A 21,044-nucleotide genomic window follows, 5' to 3' on the forward strand; every position below is an offset into this window, starting at 1 on the left:
AAATAGTACAGAGGAAAAGAAACAGATTGACTTTATCCTACCTGCCTGTTTCATGAGCCCTCACTAGAATATAAGATCTTGAAGAGCAAGGGCTCTGCCTGTCTTCCTGCCTAATAGATGACACATACTCTGGTGCTTATGAAAACCAGTGTTTGAATAAATGAATGTGAGTTTGAATCTATATTAGCTTGTGACCTTGGGCAAATGTGAAGTGTTTTACCAAGCGGGGTTCAGGAAGCCCATTTAATAGGATTGTTGACGGGGATTAAATGAGATATTGCTTGTTAAGGGCCAGGTGCATATATAGAGATTAGTGCTTGGGGCCCCACATATGAGCGTGCTTTATACATGGTATATATGTCCCTCAAATATTAGATATTTGAAGTCAGGAAAAGAAAAGACATATGGTAAATAAGCATAATTTTCCCAGGCCTGGGAAATGAGTAAGAAAAGAAGTGTTTCTGGGATTAGGTTTGGAGAAAAAAGGGAAGAGTGGGCTTGAGTCGGTGTTTCTCGGTTTCTCTGAAGCATCAGGATCCTTGCCCAGAGCCTGACTTCAAACACTGGATGTCTCTGCTTCTTGGGCAAGATGGTGCTCAGAATCCTCCAAATGACTTGAAGTTCTACAAATTTGACGCTCTATTCGACTGATCCAAAATAAATCTTTAAGTATCGGTATCACATTGATGTCCTATTATGATCCTGGGGAATTGGTTAACCAGATTGTTGTGCCGATATCATTTTAGCTTAGATCAGCTATAAGGTAGGTGTGTTGAAACAAGACTGGGAGCAAAGCCACTTTGGAGTATTGTACATAATGGAAACAGGCATGGTCTAGGGGAGGTAAGTTAATGGGGAATATTAGATTAGGGGGAGGGACAGAATGAGAACCTCAGGATGTTCAGAAAGGGAGGTGGGAGGAAGAACAGCCACCTGACCTAGGACTGGCTGGGTGTTCTGTTAACAGTGTATATTTTTCCCCCTTTGTGTACTTTTGCTGATGCTAGGAGAGAATGGCAGACCACTTGAGAATCTTCCCCTTTCATTTTGCTGTTCTATAAGAAGCCTCTCTGTGTTAAATCAGAGAGAAGTCTAGGGCAATGGTTTTCAAATTTTTGCTTTCATAGCCCTTAAAGGAATTTAGAAAATCTTTGTATCCTTTCACATTTTTTTAATGTTTATTTTTGAGAGAGAGAGAGAACATGAGCAAGTGCACGTGTGCGGGCAGGGGAGAGGCAGAGTGAGAGGGGGACAGAGGATCCAAAGCGGGCCCTGTGCTGACAGCAGAGAGCCTTGTGGGGGCTCAAACTCATGAACCGTGAATTCATGACCTGAGCCAAAGTCGGTGCTTAACCAACTGAGCCACCTAGTTGCTCCACACATTTTAAGTTGATATTTAATTTTTTAATAAGCATAACAAATAGTTTCAAAGGATGTGATTTCTGGCTATTGAATATTGTGCATATGTTTCACTTATATTTGTTAAGTCTTTGGAGCTGCCAGTATAGCTCATTCACTTTATGGTAAATGTTCATCAGATAATTGGTAAAGTTAGTTCTCATTGGCAAACTAATCAGGCAAATTAGAATTATTTTCTGTGAGAACAAAGTCTAACTTTATTTTTCAATCCCTGTAAATGTGTTAACATATTTTCATTTCACATGACAACCCTCTTACCCCCGAATTTTAATTCTAAGATGGGTAGATGGGAAAGATGTGGAGATGGATGAAATAAGGCACTAGTCTTTTGTTATTTGTAATCTCTACCTTCTTTGCTTTGCTGTCAGATACTGTCTCAGTAGTTATACTTTCTTGAATTGTCCCTTTGTCTTCCCTACCTATGAGAATTTTTTATTCCTTAGGGCTAGCTGGGAGGTGTCTGTTCCTTTTGTGAAGTGGGAAGGTGAGGGTGGGAACGAAGACTACAGACAGCAGGTCTGGCTCTCAGGCAGACCAATGTTGGGATATAGTGCATATAGATGTATGTAGGGTCTGCAAAGTGATTCCTTTACGCGGCCCATTTCTGCGTATCCCCCAGAATGTTTCCATATGCCTCCAGACACACATGCACCCAGTTTGAAGACCACTAATCTAGGGAAGCCTTGTAAGGGTGGGGACCCTGAGTTCAATGGCCAAATCATCCTTGATGGAAGCTAAAGACCTGTAGGTTTTACCTCATGCCAGATTTTCAGTCCACCTTTCCTCTCCTTCCCTCTAGTCTTACTCTTTCCTCCCCACCCTGCTCAGTCTTCTTTCTATTTAAAGAGTGGGCCCAAACTAGGACAGTATCTTGATGGCTGTCACTCCACAAAGCTCCTCTTACTTGGGTAGGAGGTTAAGTTTTTTGGACATTTTCTTGCCAGACAGAAATGTAGAGAAATAGTATCTTAGCTCTTGTGAAAAGGGTTCATTCTCTTTAATTCTCAGGAAATCAAGGCAAATGTAGAACCAAGATCCAGCATAATGACATCTCATCCCTTCTCATCTTGGTCTACTGTGCATAAGAGAAGCTTTGTGAAAAGTTCCAAATTTTGACAGTACCAGGGCCCATTGTTCTGTTAAGTAGCACAGGAAAGTAATTAGAAACGGAGGTAACATGTCCTGTGGGCTTTGCCAGGCCCGTCACGCTGCGACTCTAGTGACTTGTGTTGGGTTAACACAAACACTGTGACCCCAATATTTAACATTTTTATGTCAAACTTTTAGTACTTTTCAAAAGCAAAATGAAAGATTTTATGAAGAATGAACAATACCTATTTTTGTTTATCCTGCAACTTTAAGGACATTGTATGTATCTCAACTGGGATTTTCAATTCCATTTCTCCTCTGTTAAGTGTTACTAAAAGTTGTCTTTGTAACTTTATGCTCCTTTAGAGCTTTATGGTAGTTTCTGTATGCTATATTTTGTAGGAATCACAAAAGAGCCAAGTTTTATGTCAAAAAGAAGAGTCCCTTATCATGACCCACAAATTTCAAAATCTCTGGAGTGGAATGGAGCTATCTCAGAGAGTGATGTTGTTGTATCACCAAAACCGGAAGCTGCAGAAACAGCAGAATTACAAGAAGCAGAACAAAAAGAAGATGTTAACCAAGAAAGAGTTCTTGCACTAGAAGGATCCAGGGTTCCCAAAAGAACCAGATCTCACTCTACAGACTCCAGAGCTGACAGGGCTTCAGATATTGTGGAAAACAATGAGGATGCAATAGCAGATCATACACCTGTTAATGAAAATGAGCAACGGGAGCATTCTACCAAAGTGCTTTCAGTAAATGTAGATAATGGGGTAGGTATATTCACTATATTTCTTTTCAAAAGTATAGGATTCTTTATAAATTTCATCATTTCACTAATACTACATTTTGTGCTTAAAATTTTTCCATTGTTCTATTTTTTTAATCTAATGTCTTATAGAATAGTTAAGAGGCTGTTGACTTAAGTTATTGTGAGTTCTATTCTTAATGGTTGCCAGTTTGTACTGGTTATACTAAGATATCTCTTCATTGGATGGGCAGTCTGCCTCTGGATTTTATTCATCAAATATCAGCACCAGAGTCCTAAGGGAGAGATCATATTGAGACAGAGAAGGGGAGTAGTAAACCATTACCTCTGGCAGGAGTGGTGAGCTGACTTCTACCTAGGCCCTTTTCAATTTCTTATTGTGGACGCAAACAACATCTCAATTGACAGAATGCAAAAGGAAGGGCAGTTCTGGCAGGATCTCAAAGATCTTGGAGGTCTGCTCTCCTATGTCACACCTGGCCTGTGGAACGTCCCTGCAAGCACATAAGCATAGGCTTCGGAGACCTGTGCAGACATCTCACTGCCTCCCACATTTTTCTCCAGTCCACTGCTTCTTTCCCATTTCATGTCCACTGTGGACTGGAACCACGGAGAGGCATTCAGAAGTGTTGGAGAATCCATGGCTTGTTGCGAAAACCAGGGGGCACAGTAGAATCAAGGAAGGTGATGTGTAAGTGGTGGGGAGGGGCAGGGGTGCTGCAGAAGCAACGTGTGGGTAAGGCAAGTTGCTGCTGTTTCTTAGAGATTTTCATTGCGAATAATTGGTAGGAAGGGACTGAGAGGCGCTGACTTTTTTCTGGGCTGTGCAATAATTCCTTGACAAGATTTAGAAAGGGATATTAAATAGTTTAAAAGGGAGATTATCAATTACAGAGTGTGCTGTACAACAGTGTGCATATAGTTAACAATGCTGTATTCTTAAAAATATGTCAAGGGGCAGATTTCACGTTACATGAAATATGTTATATGTTTTTTGTTTTTTGTTTTTACCACTGTAAAAGAAAAAGTTTGAATAGAAACTTTTAATGACTGTGAGTGGGATTTTTCTTTCCCTAACAGTTGAATAGAGTTCTTCAGAAGAAAGCAGGATTGACTGTTGTTCCTTCACATGATATCTTGAGAAATTCTGAATATCAAAGGCAGTTTGTTTGGAAGACCCCTAAAGAAACTGCTCCAGTTTTTACAGCCAATCAGGTAGTTGAATGGATGTAACAGATTTTTAAGTATCATTCTCTAATCTAGTAATGCAGATTTGCACAGAACTAAGAGCTAAAAGAAATTGGGTACTTCAGTAGGCCTGGAGTTCAGTTCTAGAAAAGTGAAAATGAGAGTTTTGCTAACATCGTTCTATTACTTCGATTTGTAGTAATAACACGACACTATCCTAGGCCACTGATGGTAGCTGTAACCAGATCTATCACGTATGCTAAATATGAGACAGGGTAATGAAACATGCGGACTGGTAAGTTTTGCATGCTGTCAGATTTTATTTTTAATAAAAAACTTTAAATTTATGTAATAAAAATATTAAATTTCTTTCATTCTAAATAACTATGTTTTGTTGACTAATATGTTGCATATTTTTTGGCTGATAAGAAAGGCATAACTGCCCTGAATATTTTAAGAAATACAAATATGTTAAAAATAGCACAAGATACATAATCTTGTTTTTGTATCAAATGAGCAGTAATAGAAATTGTCAGTTTAATCGCATTTATAAATTTCAAAAGTAGGATGGTACCTAAATGTGCTCCTAGATTTCATTGTATCTTGCACAATTTTTTGATGCTCGACCGCCATTACTACTAAATTCTCTATCGTTTTACTACTGTCATCCTCTAGACAGTTCTTAGGTTCTTAACTCTCATTTATATTCGTAACCATCCTTCAGGGCCCAGGTAAGGATATACTTGCATTTAGAATATCTGCAGAGGCCCATGATAGCTTAGACTTTTCTTTTTCTTGATTTTTGCCTTTTTCTTTATAAACACACACACACCCTGATACACCCTCATGGTTCATTTTCTACGCTATCTCAACATTCATTAGTAAACTTTATATACCCCTCTAGGACTGAGAGGGTGGATTCAACCAGACAATAATATCAGCCATCTTACACTAATGTAATAATTCTAGAGATCCTATAAAGTGTGGCAGCTTTGGGCTTACTTACTTGTTATTCATGTTTCTAAAAAAACTGTGAAATTTATAGAACATTTTAGAAGCATATAAAATAGCTAAAGCGACATATGTCCCCTTTGTGAACCTAGTAAACAGGATCAGTACTTTTGTTGGCTTACAAGTGCTCTTGGATAGTAAGGGTGTGTGCCTACAAAATCACTTACTCCCTGAAAATTGTAATTGTTCAGTTTTTGTAGAACATTTCACCTTTAAGCTAAAGCTAATTCAAATCAAAGCCCCACTGATGGCTTTTACATATTTCGGTGGAAACATTGTATAGAAAAGCCCTTTTTATAGGACTAAAGGTATAATATAAAATAAATCACTAGCAAACCTTCACTAGTAGTTTTACTGCTTTCATCAGTGGGGGTTTCAAAGAATTTTGGGGGGAAGCAAATGTTCTTTTTTAATTCAAAGCATATCAATTTCAGGGTCTGTGGATTAAAGAGCCTGTGACAGAAATTTTCAATGCTTGTTGATAGAGAACCTCTGAAGGAGCTACTCAGCTCTATTTTATCAAACACCTGTTTTCTTAAAGGATGTCTTATATTAATATGTAAAGGAGTCTGAGTAATTTTTGGCAGAAAAGTCCTTGAGGTTATACTCGGGAAAAAGATACACTGAATTTGATCTGTATGAAGATGTGCTTGCTATTCAACATTGCAAAGCAATAATATACCTTATTTATGCTCCACATTTTTCCTTTTGCTTTCTTTGTAATCAGTTATATACCATAAAATAGAAACCCTATTATAAAAGAAAATGAAACATTTAAAAACAGAAACATCATAATTACCTGATTATTGCCCATTGCATTAAGCTAAAAATAGGCAAAGAAAAAACAATAACAAATGAACATATCAGATATTCAAAATGTTAAGAATCTTCTGGTTTTGGAGGAAAAAAAAAATTCATGCCAAGGAATGAAAAAAAACCTGTAGAGCTGACAACAGAATTGCCTTATAAAGTGAATGTCTATGTTCATATCATTAAAATATGCCTGTTATACTTATCCCATTACCAAACTGATGAGAGAGAGGGGTAGAAAATTTTGGGGGAAAAAGATACAGCTCATTATTTATTTGGCTTAAACATTATTTTTATTATAGTAACTTTTATTCACAACATTCACAACATATTATTCACAACTCATAGTAATGAGTGTAGAAAGTTGACCTTTGTTTTTTTCCCCAGCTTTTTGATGTATAATTGACAAAAATTATGTATTTACAGTATACAAGTAATGTTTTGATGTACCCATACATTGTGAAATGATTAGCAAAATCAAGCTAATTAACACATTAACATCTCACATAGTTAGCTGTGTGTGTGTGTGTGTGTGTTGTAAGCTGTATCCACTTAACAAATTTCAAATATTAACTCTATTAGTAGAATTAACTCTAGTAATCATGTTGCACCTTAGCTCTCCAGAGCTTATTTATTCTGCAAACTGGAACTTTGTACCCTTTGACCAGTATCTCCCTATTCTCCCACCCCCTAGTTCCTGGCAACCACTATTCTACTCTCTGCTTCTATGAGTTCCACTTACTTAGATTCCATGTATAAGTGAAATCTGCAGTATTTGTCTTTCTGGGCCTGGCTTACTTAGTCTTAGCATATGTTCTTCAGGTTCATCCATTTTGTTGCAAGTGACAGAATTTCCCTTTTGAAGGTTAAATGATACGTGTGTGTGTGTGTGTGTGTGTGTATTATTTTCCTTATCAATTCTATCCATTCTTTATCCATTCCTATTGGTGAACCCTTAGGTTTATTCTATAGCTTGGTTAATGTGAATAATGCTGCAATGAACATGGGAGTGCAGATATTTCTTTGAGATATGATTTCATTTCCTTTGGAATCCATCCAGAAGTAGAATTGCTAGATCATATGGTAGTTCTATTTTTAATTTTTTGAGGAACCTCCATATTGTTTTCCATAATGACTATACTAATTTACATTCCTACCAACAGTGTACAAATGGTCTCTTTTCTCCACATCCTTGCCAACACTTGTCTTTTGTATTTGGAGAATAGCTATTCTAACAGGTGTAGCTATTTTAACAGGTGTGAGGTGATGTCTCATTGTGGTTTTGATTTATGTTTCTCTGGTGATGAGTGATGTGGAACACCTTTTCATGTACTTGCTGGCCCATCTGTATGTCTTCTTTGGAAAAATGTGTATTCAATTCCTCTGCCCATTTTTAAATGAGATTGTTTGCTTTTCTACTGAGTTGTATGAGTTCTTTATTGTTTTTGATAGTAACCCCTTATCAGATGTATGATTTGCAAATAAATATTTTCTCCCACTCTGTAGGTTGCCTTTTCATTTTTTGGTGGTTTATTTTGCTGTGCAACAAACAGCTTTGTAGTTTGATTGTAGTTCCACTTGTTTATTTTTGCTTTTGCTGCTTTTGGTGTCAAATCCGAAAAACCATTGCCAACACCAGTGTCAAGAAGCTTGCTGCCTATGTTTTCTTTCTTTATAGTTTCAGGTCTTATGTTCATATCTTTGATCCATTTTTAGTTGATTGACAGGGTCCAGTTTCATTCTCTTGCACGTGACTGTCCAGTTTTCCCAACACCATTTGTTGAAGTGATTATACTTTCCCAACTGTATATTCTTGGCTTTTTTGTTGTAAATAATTGTATATGCATAGGTGATAATGGGGACTTTATATTCTGTTCCATTGATGTATGTGTCCCTTTGCCCATTTTAAAAATCAGATTGTTCTCTTGCTATCAAGGTGCTTCAATTCCTTATATATTTTGGATATTAACTCCTACCAGATGTAGCATTTACAGGTGTTTTTCCCATTCCGTGGGTTGCCTCTTTACTCTGATTGGTTTTTTGCTATATGGAAACTTTTTAGTTTGAGGCAGTCCATTTGTCTAGTTTTGCTTTTGTTGTTTTTTGGATGTTAATTAGATATATGAAATAATATGAAATTATAAACAGTCACATAATTTCACTGTTTTGGCATCCTATATTTCAAATTTCTATATGAAATTTTTAAAGCAGTTTACAAACTAAGTTGTGTATATTTAACCAACAAGATAACTAAACTACAGTGATTTTTGTTTTAAGGTTTTCCACAATAAAAGCAAATTTGTTCCACAATTCAAAGGTAACTCAATCATCCATGAAACTGAATACAGAAGAAATTTCAAGGGTTTATCTCCAGTGAAAGAACCAAAATTAAGAAGTGATTTGAAAGAGAACGGAAATTTTGAAACAGTATCTCCTGAAAAGAAGGTATTCATCAACTTTTTACTTTAAACAAAATAAAAGACTTATGATTTTAGACTCTACACATTATTTCTTATTGAATACCACCTGAAAATTTGGGTTTTAGCTAGTTTATTAGTTCATTTGTTTGTTCATTAAGCACTTAGTGGGAGCCAGGCACTGGGTAAGTACTGAGAATACAATGATAACCACACTAAGCCCCACATAGTTCTTGGGCTCTGAGGAGACAGAGTTGTAACTAAATAAATATAATACTGTGATAAGTGCTTAGCAATACAGAAGGTAAGTCTGCAATGTCTAATAGCAAATGATTAGCCTTACGGTAATGTGAGTTTATAGGAGTAACAGTAGTGATAGAAACATATATTTTAAGTTAAATGATGGAAGTCAAACACAAACATGCATACTTACATGCATTTTATTTGTTTTATTTAAAGTTTATTTATTTTGAGAGAGGGAGAAATAGAGAATGAATGGGGGAGGGGACGCGAGGGAGGGAGACTGAGGATCCAAAGCAGGCTCTCTGTTGACATCAGAGATCCTGATGTGGGGCTTGAACTCATGAACCGTGAGATCATAACCTGAGCTGAAGTTGGATGCTTAACTAACTGAGCCACCCAGGCACCCCTACATACATGTATTAAATTTTTTTTTTAGTGTTTATTTGTTTTTGAGAGAGGGACAGAGCATGAGCAGGGGAGGAGCAGAGAGAGAGGGAGATAAAGAATCCGAAGCAGCAGGCTTCAGGCTCCAAGCTGTCAGCTGAGAGCTCTATGTGGGGCTTGAACCCGTGAACCATAAGAGCGTGACCTGAGCTGAGGTCAGACGCTTAACTAACTGAGCCACCCAGGCCCTCCTACACACATATATTTTAAACCAAAACTTTAGCATGTCAAATTATAGCCAGTCTAAATTATATGATTTACCTTAGCACAAACACCTGCCTCTATTGGAACTATAGCTATTTAAGTCACAGTATCAGGTTAAAATGATTGTAAATTATAGATAAATGGGATACAAATTGTATTTTTAAGTCTTCTGGAATGGCATTAGGGTTCTAAAAATAGAAATTCTATAATTAAAAGTAAATTGGTTTATATATATATTTGTATCTATACATACCCATATATACATGTTTTTGGATCTACCATAATGGGGAGAAAAAAAGGATTATATTATGGGTTACCTGGGTGGCTGAGTCAGTTGAGTAATCAAGATTTTGGCTCAGGTTATGATCTTGCAGTTTATGGGTTCAAGTCCCACATTGGGCTCTGTGCTGTGTGTAGATTTCTTGGGATTCTCTCTCTCTTTGCTCCTCCTGCGCACACTCTCCCTCTAAAATAAATAAACATTTTTAAAAAAGGATAAATTATTCATTAAAGCAATGTGGTTGGTAACTTATTGGGACCTTTTAATTAATTATTGTAACACAATTAAATGTGAATTTAGAATATCAAAGGCAAATGTAAAAACACTGCAATAGGTAGTAACATTAAGTTTATTCATTTAGGTGTTTGTTAATCAAAAAATTTTTTTCCTAGCCAAGGATATTTTATTGTTATAAAATGAACCAAATCCTATACTTCAAAGCTATACTTCAAAACACCAATCAGACATACTAGTTTCAAAACCTGCTTATTGATTGCTTGTGATTTCTAGGTTATCTTTAGCAGTTAAAACGTACTTCCTCAAACTTCCAATTATACTTTATAACATTTATGTTTTTGCTTTATTGTATAACATTTTAAGCATAAAATGTTTAAATTATTTCCATTTTAGTGTAATAAAACAGATGACCCTTTAAAATTAGAAGCAGAGATGGAATCAAGAGAGTCAAACCAGCCTAAAAAGAAACTTACTCCTTGGAGACATCAAAGGCTTGGGTATGTATTTTATAAGAAAAATGTCATGGTATTTAGAAGATCAACATGGTGAAATATTTACTCTCCTTTCATTTCTGTTAGGAAGGTGAATTCTGAATACAGGGCAAAATTTCTGAGCCCAGCCCAGTATTTATACAAAGCGGGGGCTTGGACCCGTGTGAAGGAAAACATACCAGACCAGGTGAGTATACGTAAACTCAGTGAGCCAGTGTTTTCTTTGAGCCTATATCCCAGTTTAATTCCCCAATGAGTTTTATTTAGTAATAGAGATGACAGTTTAAAGATACGTGATATAATAGTAGCGTTGGAAGTATCAGGAACTTAAAGTTGTATGTTAGGATATAATTTATCAGTGTGTTTCCTTTTTTAAAATTTCGAGCAACTCCTTTTTCAACTAAAGATTTTTATTATTAAAGTCTTTAAAATGTTTTTTATAATCCAGTATTTCATTGTTTATAGAATAGTAGCATTGTAGTTTTTTAAAACAATTTCCAGACCTCTAGTCTCTGTACTGAAGATTAATTTTCAAGATGAGTTTGTCTGACAGTGGCATCCACTGGCAGCGTGTACTGTTACAGTCCATAAGCATCCAGGAGGAGGGCCTGTGCTGAGGAGGTTTGCATTACAGCACTGGGATACCCTGACATATGGGAGCGATTCTGGGGAGCCTAAAGGCAGGTTTGAGGGAAAGGGTAATCCTAGAGTTGTGAAGCGCCCATTTAACACTAGCTTCTTCCAGTCAAAGGATGAATTATGGAGCTTTTCTGGTTATTGTGTAATTATCATCTTTTAAACCACAATTTGATGGTTTCCTGTTTTTTCTGTGTGAACAAGCAAAAGCAAAACAGTTTAGACTTTAGTAAACACCCCCTCCACCATCACTGGGAAGAGAAGAGGTCATTTGGATGGGGAATGAATCTTTTATTCTGCCCTGTGCTTGAAACCATGGCTAATGGTTATATGTAATGAGCCTCTGGAAGAAGGTGTTGGCACTTTGTGCTGCTGGCTTTTTGTGCTGGCACCTCCCAGACCAGCATCCTGGTGAGACTCCGCCTGTGTTTCCAGAGACCTCTGATTCCTCCTGCCGCCACCGTGGCGTTCTCCTCGTGCTCTCCTCGTGGCTGCTCCTCGTGCTGTCTCCTTCCCTACTGGCGCGTGGCTCAGCAGCAATCCAGGCAGAGTAAAAGGCGAACCTTGAAGCTGTTCCAGAGATTATTGAGGGCAAAATCCATATATTCATTCACCTTGGTGAAATAAAGTTTAAAATACAAGCATCGAGAGCAGGCATGATGGAGCAAAGGAATCAAGTCAATGAAACTTGAACAGTTTATGGTCATACCAGACGGTGGCAAGGAGCTCTGTAGAGTCTGATGCGGAATGAGGAAAAGCCGGGAGCAAAAGCTGAGCACAGTGTGGCCATGGAGGGCTGGTATGGGCAATTAATAGGTGTAAGCCACTGACCTGTATATTTAGGGCCTTCACTAGGTTGGGCTTTTGAGAAGCTCCTTGTTTTAGAAAGATTCTCTCAGTCTCTGAGACTTCTTTAAGATGAGTTGGTATTTAGGCCTCAGATCTAAAAATGTGATGGACCGAGAGGATTGGTTTGTCTGGAATTGTGATAAGGTGGTAGTCCTTGTCCTGCCCTGATGGAAACGACATTTTTGTTGACGTTAACTTAAGACCTATCATTTCAAGGTTTCCCATTATAACATCTTGGGAAGATGACTTTTGGGCTTTTTAAAAAAGTTTATTGCTAATGGCGGTTGTTAATGTTTAAATCAGTGATACATTTTGCCTAACCTCTGTGGGCAAGATAATTCAAAAAGTGAATTGGAGCTAGAAAAGAATATGAAATTTAGCTAAATTTTATCACTGATGGTGATAACCATTTCAGTTGACCAGGTCATAGATTTAATATGGGCCATGTTTTACTTAAATCTTAGATTTTATTTTTAACCTAAAGGCATTTACTTATGTAGCTGCTTTTGAGGTATCTAAGTATAAGGTATTTCTTCATTTTCCTACTCCTACTAATGTTTCATAAAGGAGTATTATTCATACTCTTCAAACGTTTGGACATCAGTGACTTTATTATCATTAGAATGGTAACTTTTTGAGTCCTGTTATAGTTTTCTAGTTATATATCATTTTCATTTCCTCTTATGCTGGAAATATTAAACTTTTTGAATCTATTTATAGTCTAGTGCCTCAGTATTTTACCCTAAGATCAAAGTACTTATTCATATAACATTAGGGTGGTTGGTTTTATTTGTCCAGTGGTTCTATATTTGTTATCTCTGTTATAGAACCCGTTGGCACTGTTGCTTTTCGAAATGCTCACTTATAGGATGGTTTTTAATAAGAACCAACAATTGCAATGTTAGATCTCATCCTTACAATAACCACTGAATCCGTGTTACATTTCTTTTTTCTTGTTAGGTGATCTTTTAATCATCCAAATGTACATTAGTTGAGATACTCTTTTCTAATGTGTCCTTCACAAATAGGACTTTATTTCAAGATAAAGTTCCACATCTGAGAGACATTCTATGATTTGACAGACATTGTAAGGACAGCTAGGCATAAGCTGACTCATTTTGAGGGGGATGATTTGGGGGAAAAATTTTTTATACTCTCAGTTTTTTGAATTTGAATTTTCGGTATATAAATTTTAAACAACTTAGTTGAATTCTTATTTTGGGAAAAGAAATGAAAACATTGTACTTACAGCATTTATATCCTAGAACCTAATGGTGTTACTTGACCTGGAAAGGAATATGCGTGTGTTTTTTTTTGTTTGTTTGTTTTTTAAATATTTTTAATGTTTTATTTATTTCTGAGAGAGAGAGAGAGAAAGAGAGACAGTGTGAGCAGGGGAGGGTCAGAGAGAGAGGGAGACGCAGAATCTGAAACAGGCTCCAGGCTCTGAGCTGTCAGCACAGAGCCCGACGCGGGGCTCGAACCCACGAACTGTGAGATCATGACCTGAGCCGAAGTTGGACACCTAACCGACTGAGCCACCCAGACGCCCCAATATGCGTGTTGTTTTAATTGAGTTTAATTAAGTTCATATCCTTTTCAGTGGCTCTGCTTGCTGCGTGTAGGGGTTGTTCTTGATATTGAGTTTGTACCATTAGTTATTTTCCCTCTTTCTCATAGAACAGCTTGCTTTAGGAAATATCAGCTTTCTACTTTTTCAGCTTAGTTTAGGATCACAGAGGTTTAAAAAGTATGTATTTGTAAAACACTGTAACATTAGCACTAAGATTATCAATAAAGGTTGCTGATAAAGTAAATTTAAAATCTTGAATTTTGAATGTCCATAATAAATAGAACTGAATGAAGTCTTACAGAATTTCCATACTATCTGCTTTTAAAAAAAAAATCTTGTTGACAAACAAAACTGGGTCACGGGGCACATGGAGGGGCTCTTTGTCCATCCTCTCATTCATAAAGCAGTAGGCCCTCACGCATGGGTGGAATACAGCCTTCTCTGCTGCTCCTTCCCAGCCCACCCTGCACTCGGTGCAGGACCGATGGAACCCCTTTTGAACCACTTCTTCAATTTATATCTCTTGTGTATTATAGCATAGACCATACCAACATTATGATGATAATGTATCATATAGGACGAGGAGGTCCGCCTCCCCTATCAAACTGTGAGCACACTGAGTTCTGTGGGGGCTTTCTTGCTTATCTTTGGCTACCAGCCATCCAGCTCCAGCCTAGCACGTAGTCCACACTCAGATCAAGTTGTGGGATCAGTGTTTAAATGCTGCACTTGCCCTCACATCGTGGAGTTTGTAGATTAATGGGGGAGAATGATAAGAGCAATTAATTCCACTAGAGTGAAGTTAAGTACTGGTGGGAATGTGCATGAAAGGCTTTGAGGACAGAGGAGGAAACTGTACTGAGGCTTGAAGTTTTTATCATGTAGGTGATGGAGCAGCTGTGAAACATTTGAAGCACAAGAGGACCTCATAGAAATAAAATCTGGATTTTATCAGAGCACTTAATAATAAGGCCTCTGTGGGGCGCCTGGGTGGCTTAGTCGGTTAAGCGTCCGACTTTCGCTTAGGTCATGGTCTCGCGGTTCGTGGGTTCGGGCCCCGCGTCGGGCTCTGTGCTGACTGCCAACTCAGAGCCAGGAGCCTGTTTCAGTCTGTGACTCCCTCTCTCTCTGACCCTCCCCTGCTCAAGCTGTCTCTCTCTCTCTCTCTCTCCTAGAAATAAATAAAACGTTAAAAAAAAAAAAAATTTAAAAAAAAAAAAAATAATAAGGCCTCTGTGCATTCACAGCACCCTGGTGAGGGGGCGCCTGGCTGACTCAGTTGGTAGAGCATGCAATGCTTGATCTTGGGGTCTTGAGTTCAAGCCCCACATTGGACGTGGAGCCTACTTTAAAAACAAAGAAACCCTTTGAGTCAACAGACTCAAACTATACGTCACAGTTCCACTTGTTAAATGCAAAAACTAGTAATTTTCTTTAAAGTTTAGGAATTAACAGAAATGATAAGTTAATATCACTCATTTTTTCTTGGCAGTTGAAGAAAATATATTTTCAGTTATCCTTTAGGAATGTTTCAGGTTTAGCTCATTAGAACAGTGGGACTCTGCTGGAATTATATGGTTTCTTATGCCACCATGACAGGTGCTGTCCTTTGCTTTGACTAATTCTCTATAGATGTAACACTTTCATCCCTTTGCATTAAGTCTTGTCTCCCTAAGGCACTGAGGATGTATTTCTCTGGTTACTTTTGCAATGCCAAATTTTATTATTTGATTTTTTGGCCTGTAAGTAAAAGAAAATTGTAGCAGATGGTATCTGCATGTCCTTTTAATGCTATTATTCCATCTTTATGATAGGAAAAATTATTGAATTTTCAAAGAGTAAGTAAAGATTATGTTAAAACCATGAGAGACTCTTGAATGCTGACAAAAACTGAGGACTGATGGATGTGGGGGGAGGGGGGGATGGGCACTGAGAGTTATGTGGAAACTAATTTGACAATAAACTATTTGTAAAAAAAAAAAGAAAGAAAAGATTATGTTAAAACAATTTTGAGCTGCAGCTTAGTTTTTTACATTGTGGAATTGAATTAGGAAGCCAGCAGGTGGCAGTATGACGTATAACATGAAAGGGTTTTACAGGAGTATAGAAGGCTCCTTTCCATTTGAAAAGATGTTATTTGCACTTTAGGGAATTCACATTACCTTATAGTCCATAAGAACATTTTTTTGTATTGTCCCTTTGTTGAATATGTTACAATTATTATTCTGTGGGATAATCTTTTTATAATACATTTTTTAAAAGTTGAGGTTTTGCTGATGCCAAGGGAATTTTCAAGAATTTGGCGAAAGAGGCTTCATAATTCTCTCACTGCGGGCTTCTGTGGTAGGAGCAGCTGTTGTATAAAGTCAGGAAATAAAGACAGGGTAGGGGTTTCTGGTATGTCCCTACCCTTCCAGAGGTGGGGAAGTAGGAATAATAATTAAGTTACCTATTATTGATAGCATTTCAGCCTTGCAAGAATGTGGCTGGTTTTCATGGTAATATTAAAATATCTTGCTTAGTGAATTAAGTATTACTAAAAATAAAAATATTGATTGACAAGTTTGTTATATATTTAGAAGGAAGAATAATAAGATATTTCATTGATTCCCATTAATATTCAACTATGGCATTAACCTGTCATTAAGTATGTTTCTGTATTCCTCTCCTAGGGTTCTCTAAATGCCATGTGGTATGCAGAGGTTGGTTGCTTTTGAGTTTTTAAAACCTGTAATAATACATAAAGTACTTGTGTAATTTTAGTTGAAATAAGAACTGGGTGTCACTGTTTTTCTTAGCCGCTGCAAATTCTTCCTGCCTGTTGGCCTGAAATAAAATAACTGCATTGTGCTTTAGCTTGATTGTTTTAATTTCTGCTTAAAATGCACATAGTCTGATAAACATTTGTGGCTTTTTTTTTTTTTTTTGCCTTCCTTTGTCCTTGGTCTCTGGCTGTATTTGTGCATTATCTTTGATAAGCTACATGGTGGTATTTGCAAAGGGGTATTTGAAGTAATACACAGTGTCTCAACTCTCCTGCATAGGTTAAAGAACTCCGAGAGAAGGCTGAGTTTTATAGGAAACGAGTTCAAGGAACACATTTTTCTCGGGACCATCTGAATCAGCTTCTGTCTGATAACAACTGCTGTTGGGATGTCTCCTCAACCACAAGCTCAGAAGGAACCGTTAGTAGTAACATTAGAGCTCTCGATCTTGCTGGGTGAGATGTGTTCTTTGTGGATGGTGAGAAAGTATGTTGTAGCTTAGGTAGGGCATGGAATTCTATAAGAAAATGACATGACCACTCAAACTTTGTCTTCCGATTAAATGGAGATATGCCAGCCATTTATTACATTTCATTATCATAGTCTGTTCTCTGTGAGAAGTAAAGCTGTGTGTAAATAATACATAATGTAAATCTGGAAGGCTGGATTTTATAATGTTTTTTAACAAGAGTAGAATAGGGATGATTATACAATAGATGGAAAAGAACTTTAAAAAGTAATCAGAAGGAAAGGTACCAACAATAATAAAAACTTAGACAATATAAGTAGTAGTACATCCTGTAATCATTCATTAATGGATTTCTGTGGTTAATATGACATTTAATCCCTGATTCTATGGGAGAATTCTCTGCTCTTTTGGGTTTTAAAGTGAACATTATTTAACTATCTATAAAAGAGATAGCACATTGATTTTTGGCAAATAAAATAGTTTTTAGTTGTTAAAGTAATATAATCATATATGCTAAATTGAACTATAAGTTCCAATTATGTGACATCTTTAAAAATTCATCACGAAATCCATTCTTTAAGAATGTCTTAGAAACGCTTACTAATCTAAAGTATAAAATTGGAATCAGTTTGCTTGATCTACAAGTACACTTGAATTTGTGCATAAACCATAATTGAGTAACAGAACAAGTTAGACCATCTGCAGTCCTTGGGACACCCATGGGTGTTGTCAGTAGCGGGACAGGCATGTGTGTGTGAAGGTGGGAGTAAGAAACATAGATTTTATTTTGGAGTATTGTACTTTATTTTTAAAATTTGTTTATTTTTTAAATGTTTTTATTTTCATTTTTGAGAGCAAGTGGACACAAGTGGGGGAGGGGCGGGGGGGCAGAGGATCTGAAGTGGGCTCTGCACAGACAGCAGCAAGCCCGATGCAGGGCTCGAACAAATGACCTGTGAGATCATGACTGGAGCCGAAGTCGGATGCGCAACTGACTGAGCCACCCAGGTGCCTGTGGAGTATTTCAATAGAAAATCCAAATAGTAGCTTTAGTTTATTATACTGTCAAATGAACTCTTAATTAGGTTTCTTTCTTCAGTATCTGTGCAAGGTAGTACCTGTGGGTACAGTTGTGAACGCTGGAAAGGAATGACAGACTCATTAAAATGAGTGTAAACTAGAAACCTCATATTCAAGTTTCAAACTTTTTTTATGCAGAGATCCTACAAGCCATAAGGCTTTGCAGAAATGTCCTCCTCCAACACTGGAAGAGAAAAGGCCTGTCTTGGAAGAGCAGCCACAGAGAAACACCACAGAGAAATTGGGCGTGTCAGATGCTCCCACCCTGCCTGTTAGAAGGCGCCTGGCGTGGGATGCCGAGAACACCGATGAAGGGGTGCAGAAACAGCCGAGAGAGGAGGAGGAGGAGGAGGAAACAGGAAGGGACCAGCAGGTTCATGCGGGAGAGCTGGAGAAGGTGGAAGTACAGGAAAAATCTAAGGCAGACAAGATAAAAGAAGGGTGAGGGTTTTAAATTAATCAGTATATGGAAGCATTATGCACACAGTTAATATTTTTTGTTTTGTCACCAAGTAGTGTGGTTTACCCTCTTGGTTTTATAACTAATAAAGAGCAGATGTTACTTTAATGGTCACAAAGCAGACATTTCGATTCATAATTTGATTCGCTCAGGTATTTGAGTCACCAGTAATTGGTAGTTGAACACTTGAACCCTGAGCTACTTGGGGAGGAAGCATTTAGGGTTATTTTCATTTATGTCCCGCTAATTGTGATTTGGCCAATTCGTAAATGTGTCTGAGGGAATGGCTTTCTTTATGATTTAAGAAAATAGCTAATATTCTTTAATGTCAGGTGTTTCACCAAAAAAGAAAGATAAAGTTTTGTAATATTAACATAAGTGATACCTGCAAATAGCTAATTCCTGTTGATTTATGTGTTAATTGCTTTGGGGAGTGGTTCTCTACTACTGATAATCATGCTTTTTGTCCATCATCCAAGTCCCTTATCATTTGGTCCTGAGTTTTGCACCTAATGGGAAACTTAGGGGCCGATTTAATAGAAGAGTTCTCTGCTCTATTGCTGCTGACTTGCAGTGACCTTCCCTCTTTTCCAATATTCAGTCCCTCTTAACTGCATGTGTTTTCAGAAACAAAATGGCCTTATCTTATAAATTTTATGTTTTATTGCATAATAATGATAATATATTTTTAATCCTCTTTCCTGGGGGAAATGCTTCATAGATTGTTTGTCTTTGTAGGTCAGATTCTTCTTCTCTATCTTCCGGAAAAGGAGGCAGGCTTCCTACTCCAAAGCTGAGAGAGCTAGGTGGAATCCAAAGGACTCATCATGATCTGACCACTCCAGCTGTTGGTAATGGGCAAACACTGTAGTTCTTATCTTACCTGCTTTTTCTGCATGAGAATTTAGTTTGAAACTTGTCGTCTTATGCATTTTTCCAGGTGGTGCTGTTCTAGTATCTCCATCTAAAGTGAGGCCTCCAGTCCCAGAACATAGGAAAAGAGTGTCCTCTCAGGATGGCTTACAGACTGCAAAGGATGATTTTAGGAAGGTAAATATTTGTATCTTGGGGGCAAAAAACCATCTTTTTAGGAAGCAATTATGTTAGTCACATGTAACGAATGATAGGTTCAGATTTTAGAAAATTCTGTGCATCATATGTGGAGATGATGCTATTAATCTGCTTTTAGTAAGACAAAGGCCTTGAATTGTTTTTTCTGGTAGTGGCATTCTACTTCTGCTGATGTGCTGTTAAATCTTGTCTATTGTGACTCAGCAGGAAGAGAGAGAAGAGAAACAGTACTTTTTATTGAGCATCTACTAGGTGGCAGTTGTATTTCAACTATGTTCCAGGCACTACTTTAGCACTGGAGATAGCAGTGAAAGAAGCAGGCGCAAATTCTGACCCTTACTGAACTTCTCTTTTAGTGGAGAAGAGAGACAATAAATAGGATTAACTAAGTAAAATATACAGTATTTTAGACAATGGTAAGTACTAAGGAGAAAAGTAAAGCAGGGGAGGTAAATACGAAATAGCCAGGGAAGTTCTTGCTTAGAGGGTGACATTTGAGCAGAATCTGAAGTTGCTGAGAGATTGACCCATATGCATATGTAGGCAGGCATTCTAGGCAAAAAGAACAGCAAGTGCAAAGTCCCTGAGGTGATCAGGTACCTGATTTCTTCCATGTTACTCTGGCTGCTGTGTTGGGAATAGGTGATAGGAATGCAAGAGCAGGCACGTGAACCTACATAGGAATCAATTACCATATCCAGGCAAGAGTTGATGGTCATTTGGTTCATATGGGTAGCAGTGGAGGTCATGGGATGAAGTCTGATTCTGGATATGCATTGAATGTATAGCTGACAAGATTTGCTGCTGGTTAAGATGTGGCATGGGAGAAAAACAAAAATCAAGGATGATTCAAGATTTTTGGCCTGTGCAGTAAGAATGAAGTTGCCGTTTACCTGAGACGGGGAAGACAATGTAAAGAACAGGTTTGTCAGGGAAGATGAAGAGTTCTGTTTTGGACACGTTACATTTGAGAAGCTTATTACACGTTCCAGTGGACGTGTTGAGTAGGGAGTTGACCTTCCAAGTTTGGGCTATGGAGGATGGGTTGGGCTGCAGGTTCAGATTTGAGTGTCTGTTGTACGGGTGGCATGGGTATGTGAGGTCTTGAGACTGGGGGAGGTCATCAGGGGAGGTGGTGTAGATAGGGAAGAGTATGTGTAGATGGGTGTCAGCCCATTTTTTGATACTAGGAAGTTGAAGGATGACCAGCAAAGAGACTGATAAGGAATAGCCAGTGAGGTGGTAGGAAATAGGAGACTGTGATATCGAAGGTGTCAAGGAGGAGGGAGTGTCATTGCTACTGATGGATCAGTAGGATATGAGAACTGATGATTGGATATAGCAACATGGATGTTCTTGGTGACCTTGACAAAGGGCAGTTTTGATGGTGCGGAAGGATAATTGCCTAAATGGGAGTGAGTTCAAGAGAAATGAGAGGAGAGGAATTGGAGGCAATCATCACGGACAATTCTTTTAAGAGTCTTTCCATGAAGGGGAGCAGAGTAACAAATGGCAATTGGGAGTGAGGTCAAGATG

At 37.7% G+C, this 21,044-nt stretch overlaps 1 protein-coding gene across 2 annotated transcripts in view; it reads left to right on the forward strand.

Moving 5' to 3' along the window:
- Nucleotides 1-21,044, forward strand: part of MDM1 (Mdm1 nuclear protein) — a 33,330-nt gene that overhangs the window by 1,854 nt on the left and 10,432 nt on the right. Inside the window, exons 3-12 of one of the 2 annotated variants that reach the window (XM_039245651.1) lie at nt 2,911-3,284; nt 4,361-4,495; nt 8,567-8,734; nt 10,508-10,611; nt 10,693-10,792; nt 16,336-16,365; nt 16,708-16,883; nt 18,116-18,418; nt 19,176-19,288; nt 19,378-19,487. In XM_039245651.1, the coding sequence (XP_039101582.1) occupies nt 2,911-3,284; nt 4,361-4,495; nt 8,567-8,734; nt 10,508-10,611; nt 10,693-10,792; nt 16,336-16,365; nt 16,708-16,883; nt 18,116-18,418; nt 19,176-19,288; nt 19,378-19,487 (1,613 nt within the window). The remainder of the gene's footprint in view (nt 1-2,910; nt 3,285-4,360; nt 4,496-8,566; nt 8,735-10,507; nt 10,612-10,692; nt 10,793-16,335; nt 16,366-16,707; nt 16,884-18,115; nt 18,419-19,175; nt 19,289-19,377; nt 19,488-21,044) is intronic. The other variant, XM_039245652.1, reaches the window with a different exon arrangement.

Source organism: Hyaena hyaena, unplaced genomic scaffold (genome assembly GCF_003009895.1).
Source record: "Hyaena hyaena isolate Hyena2069 unplaced genomic scaffold, ASM300989v1 scaffold_262, whole genome shotgun sequence".
Lineage (NCBI taxonomy): Eukaryota > Metazoa > Chordata > Mammalia > Carnivora > Hyaenidae > Hyaena > Hyaena hyaena.